At 46.4% G+C, this 20,843-nt stretch overlaps 2 protein-coding genes across 2 annotated transcripts in view; both read left to right on the plus strand.

Moving 5' to 3' along the window:
• BMPER (BMP binding endothelial regulator) overlaps nucleotides 1-20,843 on the plus strand; it is a 274,664-nt gene that overhangs the window by 25,476 nt on the left and 228,345 nt on the right. The window contains exon 3 of the mRNA XM_062178263.1: nucleotides 9,583-9,682. Coding sequence (XP_062034247.1) covers nucleotides 9,583-9,682 — 100 coding nt within the window. The remainder of the gene's footprint in view (nucleotides 1-9,582; nucleotides 9,683-20,843) is intronic.
• LOC133749945 (small ribosomal subunit protein eS1-like) lies at nucleotides 13,551-15,490 on the plus strand. The gene is made up of 2 exons (XM_062179322.1): nucleotides 13,551-13,639; nucleotides 14,652-15,490. The coding sequence occupies exons 1-2, from the start codon at nucleotides 13,551-13,553 to the stop codon at nucleotides 15,442-15,444; spliced, it is 882 nt and encodes a 293-aa protein (XP_062035306.1). The 3' UTR covers nucleotides 15,445-15,490.

The raw sequence follows: 20,843 nt of genomic DNA on the forward strand, positions 1-20,843 counted from the left end.
GATCTGACTTGGGCATTTGGGCACACAGAAAGCAAGGATGCCACATTTGTTCCTCTCGGTTGATGCACCCAGCCTGTGGCCTGGCAGAGGAGGACACGGTCTACCTGTTGGCTTTGTAGATGCTTCTGGAAGCCCAAGGGTAGCCTCAGAGCTGTGTCTTTGACAGGGCCCACTGGGATGAGTCCCTGGCTACTTCCCGGCCAGTCCGTTACAGTTAGGTTAATGTGGTGTTGCCGGCAGCCCCATACGACGTACAGCATGATAAAAACCAGGCAGTGCTACTTTCTTTGGGCTACTATTTTTATTTGGTGGTTATTTCTTTTGTGTCCTGCCATCTCTAATGTTTTGGTTCTCTTTCAAAATATGATTAAACAGAATGAGGAGCTGTTTGACACTGCCCTGCTTTCAATCAAAGCTGCACTTGGGCAGCCGGGACATTCTAGCAGCCCGCGTTGCTTTCTTCTGAGAGTTCCTTGACAAGGCCAAGGGCGCGGGCAAACCCAGACCTAAACCCCTAAATAATGCAGAACCCCAAACAATTCTGCCAGCAAACTGAAGCCCATGAAAAAAATTGAAATGTTAGGTAACTTAAATATAAGAAGGCCCTCCTTGTGACTCCCCCGTTGCTTCTGCTGGCATGCATCCTATTTTCAAGGTACAGTATCGGGAGAACACTGTCATTCAGTGATGTATTAGGGCCATATATCATCAGCACTTGGTCTTTGTAGAGGATATGGGTACTAAAAGACACGATTCTGGCCAGACGGAACAGCAGGGCGTCTCACTTCTTTCCTCTACCCCCCTGCCTTTTTCTTTAATCTCCCTCTGTTTTGTGTTTTAGAGAAGTGAATTTCTTCATGGGATATGACTTGTTGCAAAATAATCGGGGGGCCCCAGTGGGCTTCATAAAGTCTTGTAAATGGCTGGGCTTCAAGGGCAGCTTTGTTCCGAGTCTGTGCTGTTGGCGGGGCCGGAGGAGGCAGGCTCTGCCAGGGCCCGAGTCTCCCGGGGAAAGGCTCGCTGGGCCTAGACAGGAGGAAGAATAACACTCCCAGATGGAGCGCGAGAAGCGGCGTGATGTTCCTGCAAGATATTTGAACGTGGAGCCTCCCAGGTTCTGGCTGTGGGATACAGCAAGCCTCCAGCGGAGCCCACCCTCCTGCTCAGATCGAAGAACTGAGCACATTTGGGGGGCGTGGGTCCAAGTGCTGGGCCCTCTTGCCAGGGAGCAGGCACTCAGAGACAGGGGAGTGTTTTGAGTTTGTAAGTCAGAGACTTAGTCTGTCTCTCCTAAAAGACACTATTTTTACTTGTGTTTTCCAAATGAAACTATAAAGCATCAAGGTTTATAATGACCTTAAAATGGGTCACGCTTGATAAAGACAAACACTTAAATCCCTAGCTGCAAGGAGAGCTGGCTCGTGGAAGCTGCCACATCACACCGAGGAGCGTGGTCATTCAGTCACAGGTGCTAGGCTGGACGGTTCTGGGTTTGCATCTCTGCCCTGGCTCGCTCTGTCAGCCTGGGGGAGCCACTTAGCCTCTCTGGGTCTTGGCTTTCTTACCTGTAAAATTAGAAGTGGGAGGTGGTAGACAGGGCCTTCCCTGGGACTGTCGTGAGGGTTCGATGACAAAACACGGCACGAGGTCAGCATGGTTTGGCGGGTAATGGACTCTGTGCAAGTGGCCGGCGCTGGCATCCTTCGTGGCTCGGCATCCAGCCTGGAAAACCGCGTGCCACTTTGTCGTCTGGTTCAGGTGGAGCCGCTCTCTTTGTGGCCTTGGTGAGAAAGGGGTCTGCAGAAGCCACCGGGGGTGCAGCGAGACCTGCAGATGCCCCTGTAGGTTAAACACTGCAGGCTTCACACGGGGACCACAGCTGAGGCCCAGAGCTCACTCCGCCCAGGGAGAGAGAGGTCTTGGGAAACCATTCCTCCCTCCTGGGGAATTTGAGTCTTTTTCTTTTTCAACTTCTCTTTCCCCACCTTGGAAATGGTTTTGTTGGTTCTGTTTCTCTCTCTCCCTCTCCCCTCCCTCCCTCCCCCCCTCCCTCCCTCTCTCTCTCTCCCTTCTTTCCTGCCTCTCTCTCTGCTTTGTGCAAGTCTTCCTGAGCTGAGAGCCGTGACCCAGAGCCTCGTGCTCCTATGCTTAGGCTTCATGGCAGTACAAACTGACTTTTAATTTTTTCCTCCTGGCTCTTTCTGTGTAAGAGTTATGGGGAAGTCGATTGTCCTATCAGTAATGAAGAACAAGCGAGTAAAAGCTTAATTAAAATAATAAATCATCAATCAAACTTCATGCTGCCATTGGCAGCCATTGGGCCAGCTCATTTCCCCACCCCCCACATGTTCCTTTATCATTTTCTAAGATACTGAGAACAGATTGCATCCAAAGTAGACGGGCCGGAACAGGTGTGGGCTTGCAGGAACTTCTCTGCGGGCACATATTCACGTGCTGAGCTCTCCTCCTGAGAGGGGATCCCTTTGTTGTACCATTTCCAGACAGCACCAACGAGCAGCAATGGTGGGTGCTGCCCAAACACTCCTTTCTTTAGCTTTTGCCTACATTTCTACATTCTGGAACCTTCAAAGCTTGAAGTCATGTCTGCTTGCCCAAGTCCTAGCCCATTTGTTCCATGTCACCTTTCTGAGGTTACCTTATACTGGGGCAGGCAATGTGGCAAGAGACCTCACCTGTCGGATCCAGAAAATTTCCAGACGAGCTCAACAAAATGCTAATCTATCGCTAAAACCTCAAGAGTTGTGTCAAACCTAATTCTAGTGTGATACACCTATAAATTTTAATGCTGAGCCTTTGCAACCCACCTTCCTGGCTGGTCCCTTAATCCAGGCCTGGGAATCAGATATCGCTCCCAGCTCACTGCTCACCGGCTCTCTGAGGGACCTGAGACACTTAGCTTCAGTGTGCACTGTACCTCTGTCTGCAGATCTTAAGAACCTGTGAGAATTAATGAAATAATGTCTGCAGGCTCCTTAGAAGAAAGGTGCTGTATAAACATGAGCTATTATTCTTCTGTTTATGAGAACTGGTATAAGATTGCCAAGAAGAAACTGGGACCCCTGTTCAAAAGGCCCATAAAGTCCCCTTTGGCACTCCTGGGAGCTGGAATTGGGTTGCAGTGTGGTCCTTCAAGGAGAAGGTAACTGCTTTGTGAGTTCCTGCGTGCGGAGGCCAGAAATCCCAGTGAGAACACGCACCCTGGTGTTGGATCAGTTTCTCCTCCTTCCTCCTGGGAAACTTGACACACGATGTCTGTGTTGCTAAGAACAGATCCTGTTCTTAGTGAGCAAGTTTGAGACTGTCCACGTGAAATCGCTCGTGTGTGTGTGTGTCCGCGCATGCGTGCACGCTTTGGTTAAGTTTTCTGATAGGAAGAATGTGATGAAGGTTCAGAGTGTTCTACTTTGTGCTCACAGAAGTCGAACGCATTTGGTTCATTTGAATTTCTCTTCCGTGCATCTCGCTGGGTGCCAGCGCTTGTGTGATCTGCTCGGTGTCTGTCTGATGTCTTGTTACCCCTGAGAACTTGCACATTTCTGGAAAATCGGAAGCTTGCAGCCTCATTTCTCTCTCCCCCAGCACTAAGTGTGGTGACGTCTGTGTGTGCCAAGCCTTTGATTTTGCAGCTCCATGATCACCACTGCTGGCTCCCCTGCCCATCAGCCAACAAGGGAGGAAATAGTGTATTTGGGATGACTGTGGATCTACCCCTGGATGCTTGCATGTTGGTCATGAATTTCTTAAAGGCAGCAAAATCTAGAAGCCCCTTCCCCAAATATGACTGCTATGATGGAATGCTAGAGAGTACATGTCAGGGCATGCGAGTGTGTGTGCGCTGGAGACCCAAGGACGTCCAGTTTAGGAACAGGAGCCACCTCTGCCTCTTCATGTCCTCTCAGGACACCGCCTAGCCCATGTGCTTCACTCGCATTGAGATTTGCTCATTGAGGCAGAAAAAAAAAATCACAACTCCACAGCCTTCTTGATTTTCTGTTAAAAGAATCTGGCATTTTGCACTGGCTAGTTTGCCAAATGACAGACATTTGCCTTCGAGACAGGCTTTTTTCTCACGAGAGACAGAGAGTAGAGGGCAAAAACACTGTCTCCCAGGGAAGAGACTGTGTGATCAGCCACTGTCCTCCGGGGGGAGGGGGCCCAGCCAGGTGACTGAGCAGGAGGCAGGCGCCCCACTGTTTCTGTCATTCTCATTTCAAGGAATTCTATTTCGTAGTCTTCAAAAATTTTTGTGCAAAATGTGTATAATAAAAAATACTGTACCTGCATTTTTGCACCAAATTAAACTTATCTTTTAATTTTATTTTCTTTTTGAAGCTCCCTTATACAGTATCTGAAAGCCGATGTCTGACCCTCACTACCACTATCCCATTAGCGGCTGTGTTTCCCTCTCCAGGTCTTTGTTTTGTGCTTATTTTTTTTTTAATATAAGTGAAAGATCAGGTAAAATTTTCCATATTCCATAGGAGGATTGATTCTGGAGAACTCTTTGGAAAAAAAATATCTTCAAGACTTGAGCTTGGAATAGAACATAAGCATCTCAATACTTTTTTTTTTCTGGGTGAAGAAAGCAATCAGGGCCGTGTTGCTGGGGTGCTTGGCTGGCTTCTCTGTACCCGTCCACTCTGCCCTCGTCTGGGAGAGCGAATTTCCCTGCGCACCAGACGCTGGAAAATGCTCAGGACGCTCCAGAACCGGGCTCAGCGCAGCTCTTCTGCAAACCAGAGGTCTCTGTGCTGCCATCTAGTGGCAGCGCTTAGACACGGCAGGCTGGCTGCCGGGGTCCTGTTTGAACTTGGCTGCGGCTTCTCTGTGGTTTGGCTCGCATCCTCATGGAGCTTTGTTGCCAGCTGTGTAGATTTTTTTTTTTTTCTGTTTTTTACTCTCTATGCCCCCTTTTTACTTCTGCATGTTGGCACTTCATTTAATATGCCTCCAGAGGCTATGATTTGGGTTCCGACGTATCCATTGCTTGTCCTTTGTAAGGAGCACTAACCCAGGCAGGGGCTTTCGACAACAGGTACATCGCTGGCTGGCAGACCCCAGAAAGCGATCAGCATGGGAGATGAGACAGAATGAACGGTGTGACGGGGTTTGTTCCTCTGATTCACTGATTAGACGCATACTTCTGGGCAAATCCTTGACTTCATTTTTGTCACCATTTCTGTTGCTTAGATCTGGGCACACTCAAATTCCAGCTGGAATCTGGAGAAAACTGGGAATGCCAGACTGGTTTCCAGAGGCGTGACAGGCACATCTCTGTCGATACTCACATTGGAGCCGCTTTCCTCAGTTCCAGAAACCAGCTGTTGTCTACATCCCTTGGCATGCTTGGGGACGCTGCAGGCCCTGGAGTCACTGCTCCTGCTAGCTCATTTTACAGGCCTGCAGCTACCCCAAAGGCACCAGTCTCCCCTGGGGTCTCAGGGCACAGGCACAGATTTGCCCTGACTATCCTGCTTGCCTGGCAAGTCACAAAATGAGGTTTTAAGTGACACCTCTAGGTGGGGACTTCAAAAAGCTCATAGAAAATGGAATTAAAAGGTAAATGTATTTTTGTGCAGAAGAGCTTGTGTAACGTGATACAACTATTTTTGGATTTCAAAATGTGTCAAAATAAGTGTGTTTTAATTCTATCTTCTATGAACTTTTTGAAGCCCCCTTGTATTTGTATTCCATATGTGCTTCTTGTGACCCCGGGCAAGTTTCCTAGCCATGGCACCTCCCTTGAACAGTGGGCAGGATAGGGAATTTTTGGTGGAGGAATGCATGTGAGATTTTTAGCACAGAGCCTGAAACACCCTTCGAAAGTGTTCAGGAAGTGTGAGCCAGTATCAGATGATGTTTGTTGAAGGAAAAAGTGGACCGAATGAGCCATGAGCTGGAGTGACAACAGCGACACATGGGGCCAAGACTGCTACAGGTGGAAGGACTCCTGGAGGTGTGGCTTTGCCTGTAAGACCTCACCAGAGCCCCTGGTCCCAGAACAGGTGTGTCTGTCTCTTGGCAAAATCTAGGAAAGCAAAGTGAGAGTCTTAATTAACCTGTGCTTGAGGTTACTCTGTAGCTGCTGGAACCCGTTATAAGGAAACAGAGGAACCAGACTCTCATGGGTGGTTCTCCGGAGGTTTTCTTTCTTTCTTTCTTGGGGGGCCTGGGATTCTCTGTGTGTAGTCCATGTCCATGTCAACCAGATACCAGGAAAGTGAACAGATAGAGTGGTCCCACACCAGTGTGACCTTGGTAGAGGCGCCAAGTATAATCAGAAGGGGGAAAATCCCCCTAAACCTATAGCCAAGATTTAGGTTTGTTCTCTCTCTCTCTCAAAAAAATTCCAGATGTGAATCTAGAAACCATCTGGTTGGAATAAGTTTTGTGCTGGACGGTAATTACAAGCTATTTATTATGAATCTTGGGATCCTGTTATGGATTTTGACTGGCTCCCAGGTTTCTAATTTAGCAAAGAGTTCCTATGTTTGAGAGTGTCAGCCTTCCTCTTGATCAGATCCCAAGTGGTGTCTTCACACCCCTGTGGCTGCTGCGAGAGCTTCGAGCTCCCCTTCCCTGCAGGGAGGAGGTGCTGGGGAGGATAGGTCTATGAGAGCAGAAGCTCTGTGCGTGAAGAAATTCAGTCATCCCGGGGTGGGGGGGCCGGAGTCACGCTTTGCAAAGAGAAGCTACTGTTAGCAACACCACGCTGCAGATGTACCCGACGGTTGTTGTTGATGGCTTTGAAAATAGGAGCAGACCTCAGAAAGTTCATGGAAAAATGGAATTCAGAAAGAAGTTATTTGGGTGCAAAACTGCTTTTGAAATCCATGGAAATGAGGGGTCTTAAAAAGTTCATGGAGAATGCATATTATGAAAAAAGTGTGCATGGATTTTAAAATTGCACTAAAATTTTTCTTTTTAAAAATATGTACTTATTTATTTTTGTCTACTTGGAAAGCAGAGTGACAGAGACAGAGAGACATAGATTTTCCTGTCCACTGATTTACTCCCCAAATGTCCACAAGAGCCAGGGTGGGGCCAGGCTAAAGGCAAGAGCCAGAAACTCCATCCAGGTCTCTCATGTGAGTGAAATATGCCCAAGAATTTGGGCTGTCATCCACTGCCTCCCAGGGTACATTAGCAGGAAGCTGGATCCGAAGTGGTGCAGCTGGGACTTGAACCAGCACTTCGATAAGGGGTGCCCTTGTACTAAGCAATAACTTAACCAGCTGCACCATAGTGCCTGTGCCACCAACAATGATGTTTTATTTTCATTCTTTAGGAACTTTTTGAAGTCCCCTTGTATTACGTTTGAAATTTAAGAAAAGTTCTAAAAATAAAAGGAGTTGTGGGTTATAGTTAGCCTTGATGCCCCTGCCATTATGAAGCAGAGGGAGATAGGGAAGGAGCTTTGGAAAACTTAGAGCCCAAATGCCCTGGTTCACATTTTACTGCTGCCATTCACAAGGGGACTGTGGACAGCTCCGTAACCCATCTTGGCCTCACTGGGAGTAGGAACACTCCTTACTAATGAGTTTCAACCCTGGCTGGAATTACCTAGGAGCTTGAAAACACACTGACGCCTGGTCCTTAGGTCCCTGATACTTGAGCTTCAGGGGGCAGGAGGCAGCACCAGTCCTGCTGAGAACCCCATGGGGGCTCTAATTTGCAGTTCAGGATGCAAATCCTGTCTCACAGGATTTGAAGGAGAACATGAGGTTAACCCCATGAGATCACTTGCCACATAACAGGCAAGCAGGCAGGCAGACAGGCACATAGACAGACAGAAATGAAGGAAGGCAGGGAAGGAGGGAGGGAGTGTGGGAGAGACTGGATCACTCAGGTCAACCTCTTCCCCCATCCTACATGCATGAGCAGTACATGAAAAACAAAACATGCATGGTAGCTTCTGGGGTTGGGTACATGTAGCTGCAGATCAGTGTCCTCTCTCTGGGTGGCAGCTGGGCATGACCTGGCACTGTCTCAAAGTTTATGCTGGTCATGGTGTCCTTGCTATTCCAATCTCTCAGTCGGCCTTGCAAAGCCACAGGGGCCAGGAAATAAGACGGATGTAGAAATAGACCCAGCCCTCCCAAGGCCCCATGTGATTTACTCTGGGGGGCTTGTGTAGGGGTCATTGGAGGGGGGTAAGGTTCTGAGATTCTCAGAAGTTTGGAAAAAAGAGGGATGACAGTGGGTTTATTTTAGCGTTGAGTCCTAGGAATGTCTTATATGGGGAGGGTTGTCTGGCATTACTGGGAATTTCAAAACAACACAGAAAGTGATGAGTCTGTGCCCAGTTTTATCTGTGAACTGCTTGGGGCTTTGGTGTGCGGGCTTGGCATGGCCTCGCAGCCCCCAACACACGCGTACATGCACACACAATCACTGGCGTGCACCTGTGCACACATCTTGCGTGTTTCTGGAATGAGACCATCCTTAGTATCGTGGCACTGATGCTACTGGGTGCACTTGTGACTCTCCTCAAGGTCATTGTTGGGGCTGAGGTAGGATTTTTCCCACTCCAAGGTTCATTTCAGGGTAAGCAGAGCTGCCGAGTTGCTCCTCTGCAACCTGCCCCCAAGTCAGCCCGCGGAGGTGGCAGCATGTGGGTGTGTGCACATTTGTCTCTCCAACTCAAATCTCACCTCCGCCGCTGCCAAACTGTGTAACCTTGGAAAAGTCAGCCGCCTTCCCTGAACAGTAGCTTTTTTATTTGTAAAAGGAGGATAACGATGTTATTTATCGCATGGAATTTTAATAAGAACAAAAGCCTAGCATGTAGTAAGCCCTTGTGCAAGCTGCAATCTTGTTGAAGTTTTGTGACATGGTGATTTTGGGTCATGTGCAGATGACCCATACAAGAGCAGGCACGTACGTCGTGTTTGCATCTTCTCTAAGACATTCTAGCAGCTAAATTCTCAGGGTAAGGCCCAAGATGAAAATGCTCACCACGCTTTCATTAGCATAACTGCTAATATAACGCAGCTGTCCCATGGCTGTAAAACACTGGCGACTGTGTCTCTGCTTGGCATGCCGAATATTATTTTTTCTCTTACCGAGCCGATTCAATACTCAACCTTGTCATTATTTGAGTTGGAACTTCAGATTGCTGCATTTTAATGCACTCTACTATTAAGGATTGTTGGACGGCCGTGCGAAAATATTTTTGTTCTCACGATGCAGTCCTGGCCCAGGTAGCCCAATGGGCAAAATATGATTTACACAAATATTATCATTTCTGTAGTGTGTACTGAAAAGAAACCTTAGAACAGAGCTGGAGAAAGCCTCTCGCTCGGCAATGGGTTATCGAGGCCAAGCTGGCTTGTAAAGAAGCCACTTTTCATTCCCTCTCATCTGCCTCTAATCTCAAAACGTCCCCTGTTCCCAGATGGATATTTCTGTCCCAGGGAGAGCAAAAGGCTCTTTGCAACCACGGGGTTTTCTTGGCAAGAGGAAGGCAAGATAGGGAGAGTGCAGCTAGGCAAACCTCAGCTGTGTGTCAGGACTCTGCGGATTCTGTTTGAAGTCTGTCTCTTGTCTCTTTCCGCCTAGAACAAGGAGGTGACGTGTAAGAGAGAGAAGTGCCCAGTGCTGTCGCGAGACTGTGCCCTGGCCATCAAACAGAGGGGCACCTGCTGTGAGCGCTGCAAAGGTGAGCTGGGTCCTGGCTGCCGCCCCCGCTGACTGCTGCTGCAGGCATTTTTATCTCTCTTTCTTTTGCCTTTCTCATCCCTCAGCTCTGGGCTTGGGTGCAGCTGGGTTTTGGGAGGGGAGCTGGTGTGTGTGTGTGTGTGTGTTGGGGGAGGCAGGGGACCCCCTTGGTGGAGCGATGAGCGCATGGCAAGCATTGTATTGGGTTTATTGTGTGAGGCCGATTATTGAGATGTCTTGGAGACGGTGCAGACGTGATGCCTGTGCCTCTTGGGACCCATACACACGACCGTAATCCTGTCCACTTCTAGCGCTCAGTCTCTCCAGACTCCACCTTTGCCCTGCTCACTTCTTCCCCAGCAGTCGTTCAGCTTGAATTGTATCCTTGTCGTCCTGGTTAGCATTTTTTTTTCTTTCTTTTGAGATTAAGTTCTTCTACTTGTCTTTGAAGTGTCTCTAAAATGTTCTTACAAACCTGGTTTCCCATTGTCCCCCGGTACACATGCCCTGTCTTGAACACATTGCTCCGGTCTGGTCTCTCCTGGTCTTGGCCGAGGGCATTCCCCCCACCCTGTCTTCAAGGTCCTTGAGTTCTCAGTCATTACGGTCCCTTCTCCATTTCTGTGGCACACAGAACTTCACAGGGAGACTCCCCTGCGTGTTTCCCTGTTTCTTGCTGCATTGTATTTAGTAGGTCACCGGCTTTTTGAAGACAGGAGCTGGCTCACGCTTTGACATGCCACAGGGTATGTGTGAATGGTTTGTCGCAGCATGGGTGTGTCCTAGAGACAGCTTAGGTATGGGGTACAGGCTATGGGCTCTACAGCCTTGATGCCAAGTCACAGTGGCTAGCAAATGGTTCCCCAAGATTTCAGTGTGCTCAGAATCTCAGAAAATGTGATTTTAGTTGAAAATAGAATCTTTTTTTAAAAAAAAAGGTTTATTTATTTTGAAAGGCAGAATTACAGGGAGAGAGAAAAGGAAAGACAGAGAAAGAGAGAGAGAGAAAAGGAAACACAGAGAAAGAGAGAGAGAGAGAGAGAAGGAAAGACAGAGAAAGAGAGAGAAAGATCTTCCATCCACTGGTTCACTCTCCAAATTGCTGCCATGGCCAGGTCTGGGCCAGGCTGAAGCCAGGTTCCTGGAACTCTGTATAGATCTCCCACATGGATGGTACAGGCCCAACTACTTGGGTCATTTTTGCTGGAGTCCAGAACTCCACCCAAGTCTCCCAGGTGGATACAGGGGCCCAAGCACTTGGGCCATCCTCCAGTGCTTTCCCAGATGCATTAGCAGGGAGCTGGCTTGGGAGTGGAGTAGCCGTGACTCTGGTGGGGACCCTTATATGGGATGCCGACATTGCAGGCGGTGGCTTAACCTGCTATGCCACAGCCCGAGCCTCCCTGGGCTCTCCTTCTGAGGGTGACTGGGAGGTATTTTAGGGGAGGTCAAGAATCCTTTCCTGCTGTGGTAGGGGGCCTGCATGTGGGAAAGACATGAACAACCTGACTTTTCAGGGTTCCAGGAGTGGATGTCAAAGATGAGCCCTTCGTTTTGTGTTTTTCTACCCTGCAATACAGTGCCTGTCTGTTGTATTCGTCCTTAGTACTACACACTCCCAGTGTTTTGATTCATTTATGTTTTCCTGATTAGAGTAGTAATTTATGCTCATTGGAGAAACTTTGAAAAATAGTCTAGACTCTAGAAGAGCAGAAAAATCACTCATCTCGCCACCCAGAAGTGACAGTTGTTAATACTTGGTGTAGGCCGGCGCCGTGGCTTAACAGGCTAATCCTCCGCCTTGCGGCGCTGGCATACCGGGTTCTAGTCCCGGTCGGGGCGCCGAATTCTATCCCGGTTGCCCCTCTTCCAGGCCAGCTCTCTGCTATGGCCCGGGAAGGCAGTGGAGGATGGCTCAAGTGCTTGGGCCCTGCACCTGCATGGGAGACCAGGAGAAGCACCTGGCTCCTGGCTTCGGATCAGCGTGATGAGCCAGCCACAGCGGCCATTGGAGGGTGAACCAATGACAAAAAGGAAGACCTTTTTCTCTGTCTCTCTCTCTCTCACTATCCACTCTGCCTGTCAAAAAAAAAAAAAAAAAAAAAAAAAACCAAAAACTTGGTGTAGTCTCTTCTGCATTTTATTCCTGTGTAAGAGTGGTTGCATGGTTGCTATCTTACTACTCGTATGGTATCATTGCTAGTTCCCCCTCCCCACATAACATTAGGGTACAACAGCTCCATTTATTTGGGTACGTTGTCCTTTGAGCAGTATGTAAGATTCTGTTGTGGGAAAGTCCCAATCTTCATTGGCCATTTGTGATCAAATTGCTGGGCATTTTGGTTGTGCCCTGGGTGTTAGCCTTGGATCATCATGAACACAAGAAGCTGAACCCAAAGAGCATTGGGTGATAACAATAGTAAGGGAATAACAACTGGAAAGTCTCAAGAGAGGCACTGGGGCAGTGAGTGAGTGCAGAGCAGATCCTAGTGCTAACGGGGACCACTCTGCAGCTGGCCTTGCCTTAGCCTTTTGTGCCCTTTATTTACACAGATCAGCAGCAATGGATCATTAGTATGGAGCAGAGGTGAGAGAAGCACCTGCTGCATTTCTGATAAGACTCCCCCAGCAGTCAGCTATGTGCTGACACTGGGGTTTTGATTGTTCTTCCTCTGAGTTAATTCAGTGAGGAATCATATTAATGCAGAAGTGTGATGATAATACTTTATTTTAGAACCAAATGAAATCTAGGTAAAGTTGTCTTAGAGTCAAAAAGTTTAATCAGATTGGGAAATGATTATTATATAATGCTATTTAATGTATCATATACAATGAGGTTTTTTTTTAGCAAAGAAATGGAAGCTTTTATTTTTCAGATTAACTAATATAACAGGATCTCTGAGGATTGAATTCTGTATTTAAAAGGCAACGATATTCAGAAATACTGCTTTTTTATTTTTTAAAAATTATTTGAGAGAGAGAGACAGCACGTGTGAGGGAGAACCAATCTCCTATCATGTTCATTCTCTCAATGCTTCCAACAGCTGAGGCTGAATCTGGGAACTCAATTCAAGCCTCCCTCCTGGATGGCAGGAACCCAGTATTGGAGCCATCACTGCCTCCCGAGCCTACAGTACTGGGAAGCCTGGAATCAGAAGCCAGAGCCAGGCACTGAATCCAGGTACTCTGCTAGGACGTGAACATCTTAACCTTCTTCTCAAACAGTGTTGAAAGCTGCTCGCCAGACAGCGGGTCCAGCCAGTGTGGATGTGTGCAGAGAGGGCACCCACCCTGGCGGAACGGCCGTGTAGCAGGCTCTCCCGCGGAGGCAACTTCTCTGGCAGGACCTTGCAGCAAGCACATGGGAGGGGGAGATAGACTTCCGCTAACTGGGTGAGGCAATAGTGAAAGTGACCCTTGAGTTTAGTTTCTTGTTTGTCTTTCCTTTTGCCTGGGGGAATCTTGAAAATGCAGTGTTTCTTAAAATGAAGTGGACTGGCCGGCTTCGGGGTGCGGTGGGTTAAGCCACCACTTGTGACACCAGCATCCCATCTCAGAGGGCTGGTTCGAGTCCCTGCTTCTCCACTTCTGATCTAGCTCACTGCTGATGTGCCTGGGAAAGCAGTAGAGGGTGGCCCAAGTACGTGGGCCCCTGCCACTCATGTGGGAGATCTGGATAGAATTCTGGACTCCTGGCTTGTAGCATCTTGGGGAATAAATCAGAGGCTGAAAGATCTTTTGTTTTCTCTTCTCCATTCTGCCTTTCAAATAAATAAATACATATTTTTAGAAAGTAATAGACCACAGAATCAGCTGTTAAAATGCAGCCTCCTGGGCCTTGCCCACTAATAATAGCCACCAAGCCGGTCATGCTCTTCATCCAGACAGCAGCAGGTAGGACTTGCAGTCAGGCCTACTCAGAGCCACACTCTGAATGCTTTCAGCAAACGGGGGAACTGTAAGACATTGGTGAAAAAATGGAATTGAACTAGACTTTTATTTTGGCATGAGAATCCATGTGCAGTTTTTCTTCACAATACTCATTTTCCATGGGCCTTTTGAAGACATCTTGTATACGTGGATTTCAAAACTATCTTCACCAAAATAAGCTTATGTTTAAATTCCACTTTCCAGTTTTGGAAGTGCTGTCATAGTGGGGGAGGTGCTGTCACTGTCCCGTCTTATGGATGAAAAAGCAGTGACACTTGGAGGGTTGGTAATGTGCCCGTTAGGCAAAATGACCACCCCATGGGATAATTCCTACTTTTTTTTTTTTTTTAAGATTTATTTATTTGAAAAACAGAGTTGCAGAGAGAGGTAGAGACAGAGAGAGAGGTCTTCCATCCATTGGCTCACTCCCCAGATGGCTGCAATGGCCAGAGCTGTGCTGATCTGAAGCCAGGAGCCAGGAGCTTCTTTTGGGTCTCCCACATGGGTGCAGGGGGCCCAAGGACTTGGGCCATCTTCTACTGCTTTCCCAGGCCATGGCAGAGAGCTGGATTGGAAGAGGAGCAGTCGAGACTAGAACTGACACCCATATGGGATGCTGGCGCTTCAGGCCAGGGCTTTAACCCTCTGTGCCACAGCACCGGCCCCTGTACTTTTTTTTTTTTTTTTTTAATATGTAAGAAGGCGGAAGGCCCACAGATGTTAGATCCTTCAGTTGCCAAGATGTTCATGACCCAAAGATGAAACACAGGACATCCAGGTCCTCCTGGGGAGGGCCTCTAGGTGAAGGTCATGGGACACACAAAGGCATGAGCGCTTAGATGGCACCTGCCACTCGATCACCTGGGGACTTGTCACAGTGCCAGCTACGGGGCTTCCTCCCAGACCTACTGAATTCAAACGTATCTGTCCTAAGTTTTCATTTGTTGATTGTGGAAGAGCCAAGGGGTCAGGCAGAAAACTCACGGAAGCCTGTGGAGGCGTCTATTTATATTCCACTGACAGAGACATGGCTCTTGAAGAGGAAGTAGAAAAGTACATCTTCTTACGAAAGGCGGCAAAAAGGGAGCCAAGAAGAAAGTGGTGGACCCATTTTCTAAGAAAGATTGGTATGATGTGAAAGCACCTGCTATGTTCAACATACGAAATATTGGGAAAACACTGGTCACGAGGACCCAAGGAACCAAAATTGCATCTGATGGTCTCAAGGGTCGTGTTTTTGAAGTGAGTCTTGCTGACCTGCAGAACGATGAAGTTGCATTTAGAAAATTCAAACTGATTACGGAGGATGTTCAGGGCAAAAACTGCCTGACTAACTTCCACGGCATGGATCTTACCCATGACAAAATGTGCTCCATGGTCAAAAAATGGCAGACCATGATTGAAGCTCATGTTGATGTCAAGACTACCGATGGCTATTTGCTTCGTCTGTTCTGTGTTGGTTTTACCAAAAAACGCAACAATCAGATACGGAAGACTTCCTATGCTCAGCACCAGCAGGTCCGCCAGATCCGGAAGAAGATGATGGAAATCATGACACGGGAGGTGCAAACAAATGACTTGAAAGAAGTAGTCAATAAATTGATCCCAGACAGCATTGGAAAAGACATAGAGAAGGCTTGCCAATCTATTTATCCTCTCCATGATGTCTTCGTTAGAAAAGTGAAGATGCTGAAGAAGCCCAAGTTTGAATTGGGAAAACTCATGGAGCTTCACGGAGAAGGTAGTAGTTCTGGAAAAGCCACTGGGGATGAGACGGGTGCGAAAGTCGAACGAGCTGATGGCTATGAACCACCTGTTCAAGAATCTGTTTAAAATTTAGACTTTAATAGTGACAAATAAAATGTCCTATTTGTGGGGAAAAAAAAAAAAAAAAGAAAAGTACATCTTCTTGAGGACACAGACATGAAAACTCTCATTTCCAAAAATATTCTTGGAAGTGTTTCGTGAGTGTGGTGCATAGATCTCTGTTCTTGTCTGGTTTAATCAGCTGGCTCATGGGTTCCATTCATCCCTTCAGCAGTTACCACTCCATGCTCCAGGTGTGTGTGGGATGGTGCTGCTTACCAAATTATTCTCAATTTTCATAAAGTCAGAATGTTCTTTAAAAGGAAAAGTACATTATAACCAATTCCTCTCAAGCAAGTGTTTTCAGTGTCATTTTGAGATTATTTTTATGCTAATAATGGTTATAAATTCCTATCCAAATAGCCTAGTAACCGGGCAAAAGATTAATCTAATTTGAAAAAACTCAATATTGTTTGATGAAAACAAATGAGATCATTGGGAGTCAAACAGATGGTTTTGGCAGCTTTTCTGTATTAACTTGGACTGAAAGTCACCCTTTAATTTCTGTTCTTTCATGAACAATAATGTATTTGTTATTTGAATATGTGTTTGTTATTAGCGTATCATAAATGAATAAGGTGTGTTTCAAACATTTATAGGTCAAATTCCATCCTTTTTCCTCATATAGAACATGAAATATTGTCCACAATACTCTGATGAAAGATAGAAGAAACTAGTCTTTCGTTTGTTGTGTAGGTTTTATTTTCCATACTCTTTTTTTTTGGTCTTTGATTTCTCTTTGCTTTGTTATGTTTTTCTATGGGTTGTGATCCTGTGAGTTACATTTTTTTTTAGTAGTGTAACTTTATATTTGGTTTAAAAATATCCTTTGATGTTCCATAAGATGAAAATAGGCAAAATAGAAATATTTACACACTGATTTTCTTTTTCTTCTAGAAACCCTTTATTTAAGGAATACAAACTTCATACATTTCATAATTACAACTTTAGGAACATGGTGATTCCTCCCACTGTACCCGCCTTCCCTCACACTCTTCCCATCCCTTTTCCTTCTCCCTCTCCTATTCCCACAACTTGGTCAACTAGTGTAGATTCTGATAAATAATAATTAGAAAGCAAAATGTGGGGAATCTTCAGGGAATTGGGTTCACTGATGTAGACCATTTACCAGCTAGAGTTAAGAGAAGACTATGAATCATGCAGTAGCTCTTGCAATATTAAGCATAGGTTTCCTTTTGCACAATAGAAGGTCAAGAACAAGGCATCTTATCTCTGTGCTGCTTCAAGAGTGACATGCAGATGACCATGTCTTTCGGAATATTGCCATGTGGCTGTTTTAGAGGGAGCCAGCCACGTACCAAATATGGGTGCAGACATTTAAAGAAAATCTGAAGCAAAGCAATTGCACTCTCTGTATTGACAGACTAAATTGTTCTATTGTTCCAACTTTTGAAGATGGAAAGGTTGAGTTCTCCATGTGCCAGAATGGTTGTTTACTTTCAACCAAACCTCTCTGACAGTCACAACTGTGCCTTGTCTGTAGCCCAAACAAAAGAGTGGTTCTTTCCTCAACCTCTGTTTTCCTTTCTTTTCAATGTGGTGGGATCTCTGGTGGTTGTTATTTATGATCATCCAGGATGCAGCTTGCCCTAGGTTTCACACCCCAAACAAGGATGACCTGCCTTTAGGTTAAAGGTCTATGAGGTACCCAGACTATATTGTGAATGAGCTTTGGCGAATCTTTTGGAAGAAAAGACAAAGCTCAGGCTGACGTGTTCAGAGATGTTGCCATATTCAGCCCTGAGGTGGTGGTTTTTTTCTATTGTAGTTTAACAGAGGGGAAAACGTCTAAGAGATCTCACTGAGGCTGAGAGAGCCTGAGATGAAGTCTCAGATGTCTCACTCTTCTTGCCATCGCATCGCCTATGAGATTAAAGGAAGGAGTTGTATGAGGACGCCAAAGATAAAGGGGCGAGGGGAGAGACAGACGCCTGCGTGCTCTGCCTTTCCTCTCTGTAACCCTCTCCTTTGCTGCCCCCTCACTCCAGGGCCCCTCACGGCCTGGGTGGACTAATGATTTCAAAGGAAGAATGTAGGCAGAGTGCTTTGTGGAGGTGACCAAGGACAGGCTGTGGCTGGGGTGCAGTGGCTGTGCTTACTAAATGGTGTGTTTTAGAAGCCCCTCGGCGTGTTCCTCTTCAGGAGCCACAGTTGTTTATTATTGCAGCAGTGTCCCAGCATGGCAGGTGCGCCTCACTCAGTTGTGAGTCCGGGGTGGGGTTCAAGACACATTTTTAATAGAATGCGCTCTCTATTAAAGTAGACAAAAGCGCCTGTAGGACAGGTAAGGTTCTCTTCTACTCTTGACTCCAACTGTGTCGTTACCTTTTCCTGGTGACAGCCTTGGTACTAGATTCTTGGGGATTCTTCCAGAGCCAGGCTCTGTGTACTGTGTGTGTGTGTGTGTGCATGTGCACATGTGTGCCATCACGTGTGTTTCTCTGAGATGAGTTTTACTAGCTTCATAGCTGGCTAAGTTAATGCTGACACTCTATCGCTTAGAGCATCTTGGGGCTGTGCGCTCTATCCCTACCCTTGAAGTGCTCACTTCCCATGCCATTATTATGTTGACCACAATGCCGTGTTTATGAGAACTTCTGATGTGCTTCTTGATGGCAGTCATCCCATTCTGGAACGCTCGCATGTGTATTTTAACCTATGCAGTATAACTAATTTTATCTACCCAGTTCCAGAAATTTGAGTAGGGACTGTTAATACGTTTTTAAAGACAAGAAAAGAAAACAAAAAACAAGAGGGATTTCCTTTTCTTCTCGCTTTTTCTCTAACTGAAAAAAGATGTATAAAATGTTTTCATTCATAGATTGGTTACCCATAATATAAACCAGGCTATTTTGGCATTTAAATAAAAATGAATTTTTTTAAATGGACATTAAAATGATACTTCCCAAAAAATCTGTTTTTGTTGTTAAAACCGGTAAGGAAACTTAAAACAGAGATCAGCTTTCCCCGACAAATTTGTCCTAACCCATTTTTTTATGGGCCTTTTTATAAAAAATGATTTTGTAGGGTTTTAGAAGGCAGTTTAAGTAGAAAACTTGTGGTTGCCTTAAAGTTAGGGGATTAGATTTCCAAAACCTGCTATTGACCTAGGGTGCACTTGAGTTTTGCTTTCTAAGGTAGGCCAAGGTGAGAGGGTTCCTCACCATGGCGGAGGAGAGTGGTGGCTCGGTTCTCCCCATTGTCTCCTGTGCAAAGTGCCTGACAACCTTCCGAGAACCTGGGTTTCTCTCTAGTGGCTGTCAGCCCAGAGGAGCCGCTTTCTGCTCCTGGATCCTAGTGCCTTAATCTTCTATGGATTCAAAAAAGGTTATTACCAACTTCGAGGCCTAAAGTAACACTCATTTACTATCTCAGTTTCCATAGGTTAGGAGTCTGGGCATGACCTAGCTGGGTCTTGCAATACAGCAATCCAGGGGCCAGTGCTGTGGCGTGGCAGATAAAGCCACTGCTTGTAGCGCCGGCATCCCATGTGGGCGTTGGTTCTAGTTCTGACTGCTCCACTTTCCATCCAGCTCCCTGCTAATGTGCCTGGGAAAGCAGTGGAAGATGGCCCAAGTGTGTGGGCCTCTGTGCCCATGTCAGAGACCCAGAAGAGGCTCCTGGCTCCCAACTTCAGCCTGGCACAGCTCCGGCCATCGTGGCCATTTGGGGAGTGAATCAGCAGATGGGAGATCTCGCTAGCTCTTTTTTTCTCTCTCAATGTCTCTAACTCTGCCTTTCTAATAATTAAATAAATAAATTTTTTAAAAACAAACAAAACATTAAAAAATAAAGGCAATCCAGGGGTTACCATAGCCAGGGTCTCATCTGATGCTCAGGATTCCCCTTCTAAACTTCCATGGTTGTCGACCTATGTAGTTCCGTGCAGCTGTAGAGTTGCTTCCTTCTTCAAGGCCAGCCAAGCGTGTCTCTACTTGTTGACCCTTTTAAAGGGTTCACTTATTAGGTGAGACTCATCCCCACCCCAGGAAAATCTCTCTTTTTAATAGCGTAAAGTCAAACTGATTAGGGAGCTTAATTATACCACTAGAATTTCTCCATTTTTGCCAGGTAACATAACCTCATCAAAGGGGCGGCATCCATTCTCTTCACAGAGCTTGCCCACACTCAGGGAGGAATTACACGAGGCGCATACATCAGCAGGTGAATTAAATCTTGAGGACCGTCTTAGAATTCTACCAGCTGTACTTAGAGCAGCCGTAGAACTCAGGGCAAGGAAAAGCATCCATTGAGATGGTACCTAGAGCTAGGAGGTAGCTTATAGATCTTGCACATAGCAAATATAGCAAATGCTTTCTTGGCCATTCCCTCTTCTCTCCTGGTTAGGTACCCACCAAGCCTCACAAGACCCGGCCCCCCGCTCACCCCACAGCCCCTCTTAATTTGCCCTCCTCCCAGTAGGGGGCTTTCTTTTGCTTTGTTTTATGCTCTGTGCCAGTTTCCTGCCATGAGTTTTGCACATGCTATTTTCTTTGCTTGCACTGCTTTTCCAGCCTATGCTATCTTGGACCCTTTCTTCAGATATCACTGAAAGGCATTGCTTTATGGCATCCAGGGTTTCTTGCCATATAACTAAGTCTCTTTCCTTCTTGACACTGTTATCTACTTTTGGAACTTCACATTTTGATTTTCTGGATTTCCCACTAAACTAGAAGCTGTGTTGGGGACAAGGATCATAGTATTGTCAGCCCTGATCACTGTGCCTGGCACACTGCGGGCGTCCACTACGTATGCGTTGGAGAAAGGGGATTAACAGGAAGATAAGAAAATTGAGAACAAATTTCAGTCTTCTGATGTCAACTGTATATTTAGTGATTACTATTGACCCTCATAAAAGTCAAGTGAGAAAGTGAAGGGAGAGAATGAGAATGAATAAACAGGAATAAAAAATGAATGTCTTTGAACCAGTCCCATGCCCTTAGTACTTTTTTGATTCTTCATTGAATTCCAAAGGGTCGTGGAAAAATCACGAGAACCGCCATAGTTTATGTGTGCAGGTGCTCCTCAATGGGCATCTCACTGTAAGTGCGATGGAAGTGGAAAGTGCACTTAATGCATCTAACCTATTGGACATCGTAGCTTAGCCTAATGTGTCTCCAACAGAACACTTACATTAGCATATAGTTGGAGAGAATCATGAAGCAGAATGCCTGTTTTACCATAAAGCATGGATCATCTCATGCCACTTATTGAATCCTGTACTGAAAGTGCAAGACACCACCCCCATAAAGCTCAACAGATTGTGAATTGAGCCACTGTCGGTTGGAAAGCATCTGTATTTTCATATGGCAGTGGCTGTAGTAGATTCCAGGACTGGTACTCAG

Source organism: Lepus europaeus, chromosome 20 (genome assembly GCF_033115175.1).
Source record: "Lepus europaeus isolate LE1 chromosome 20, mLepTim1.pri, whole genome shotgun sequence".
Classification (NCBI taxonomy): domain Eukaryota; kingdom Metazoa; phylum Chordata; class Mammalia; order Lagomorpha; family Leporidae; genus Lepus; species Lepus europaeus.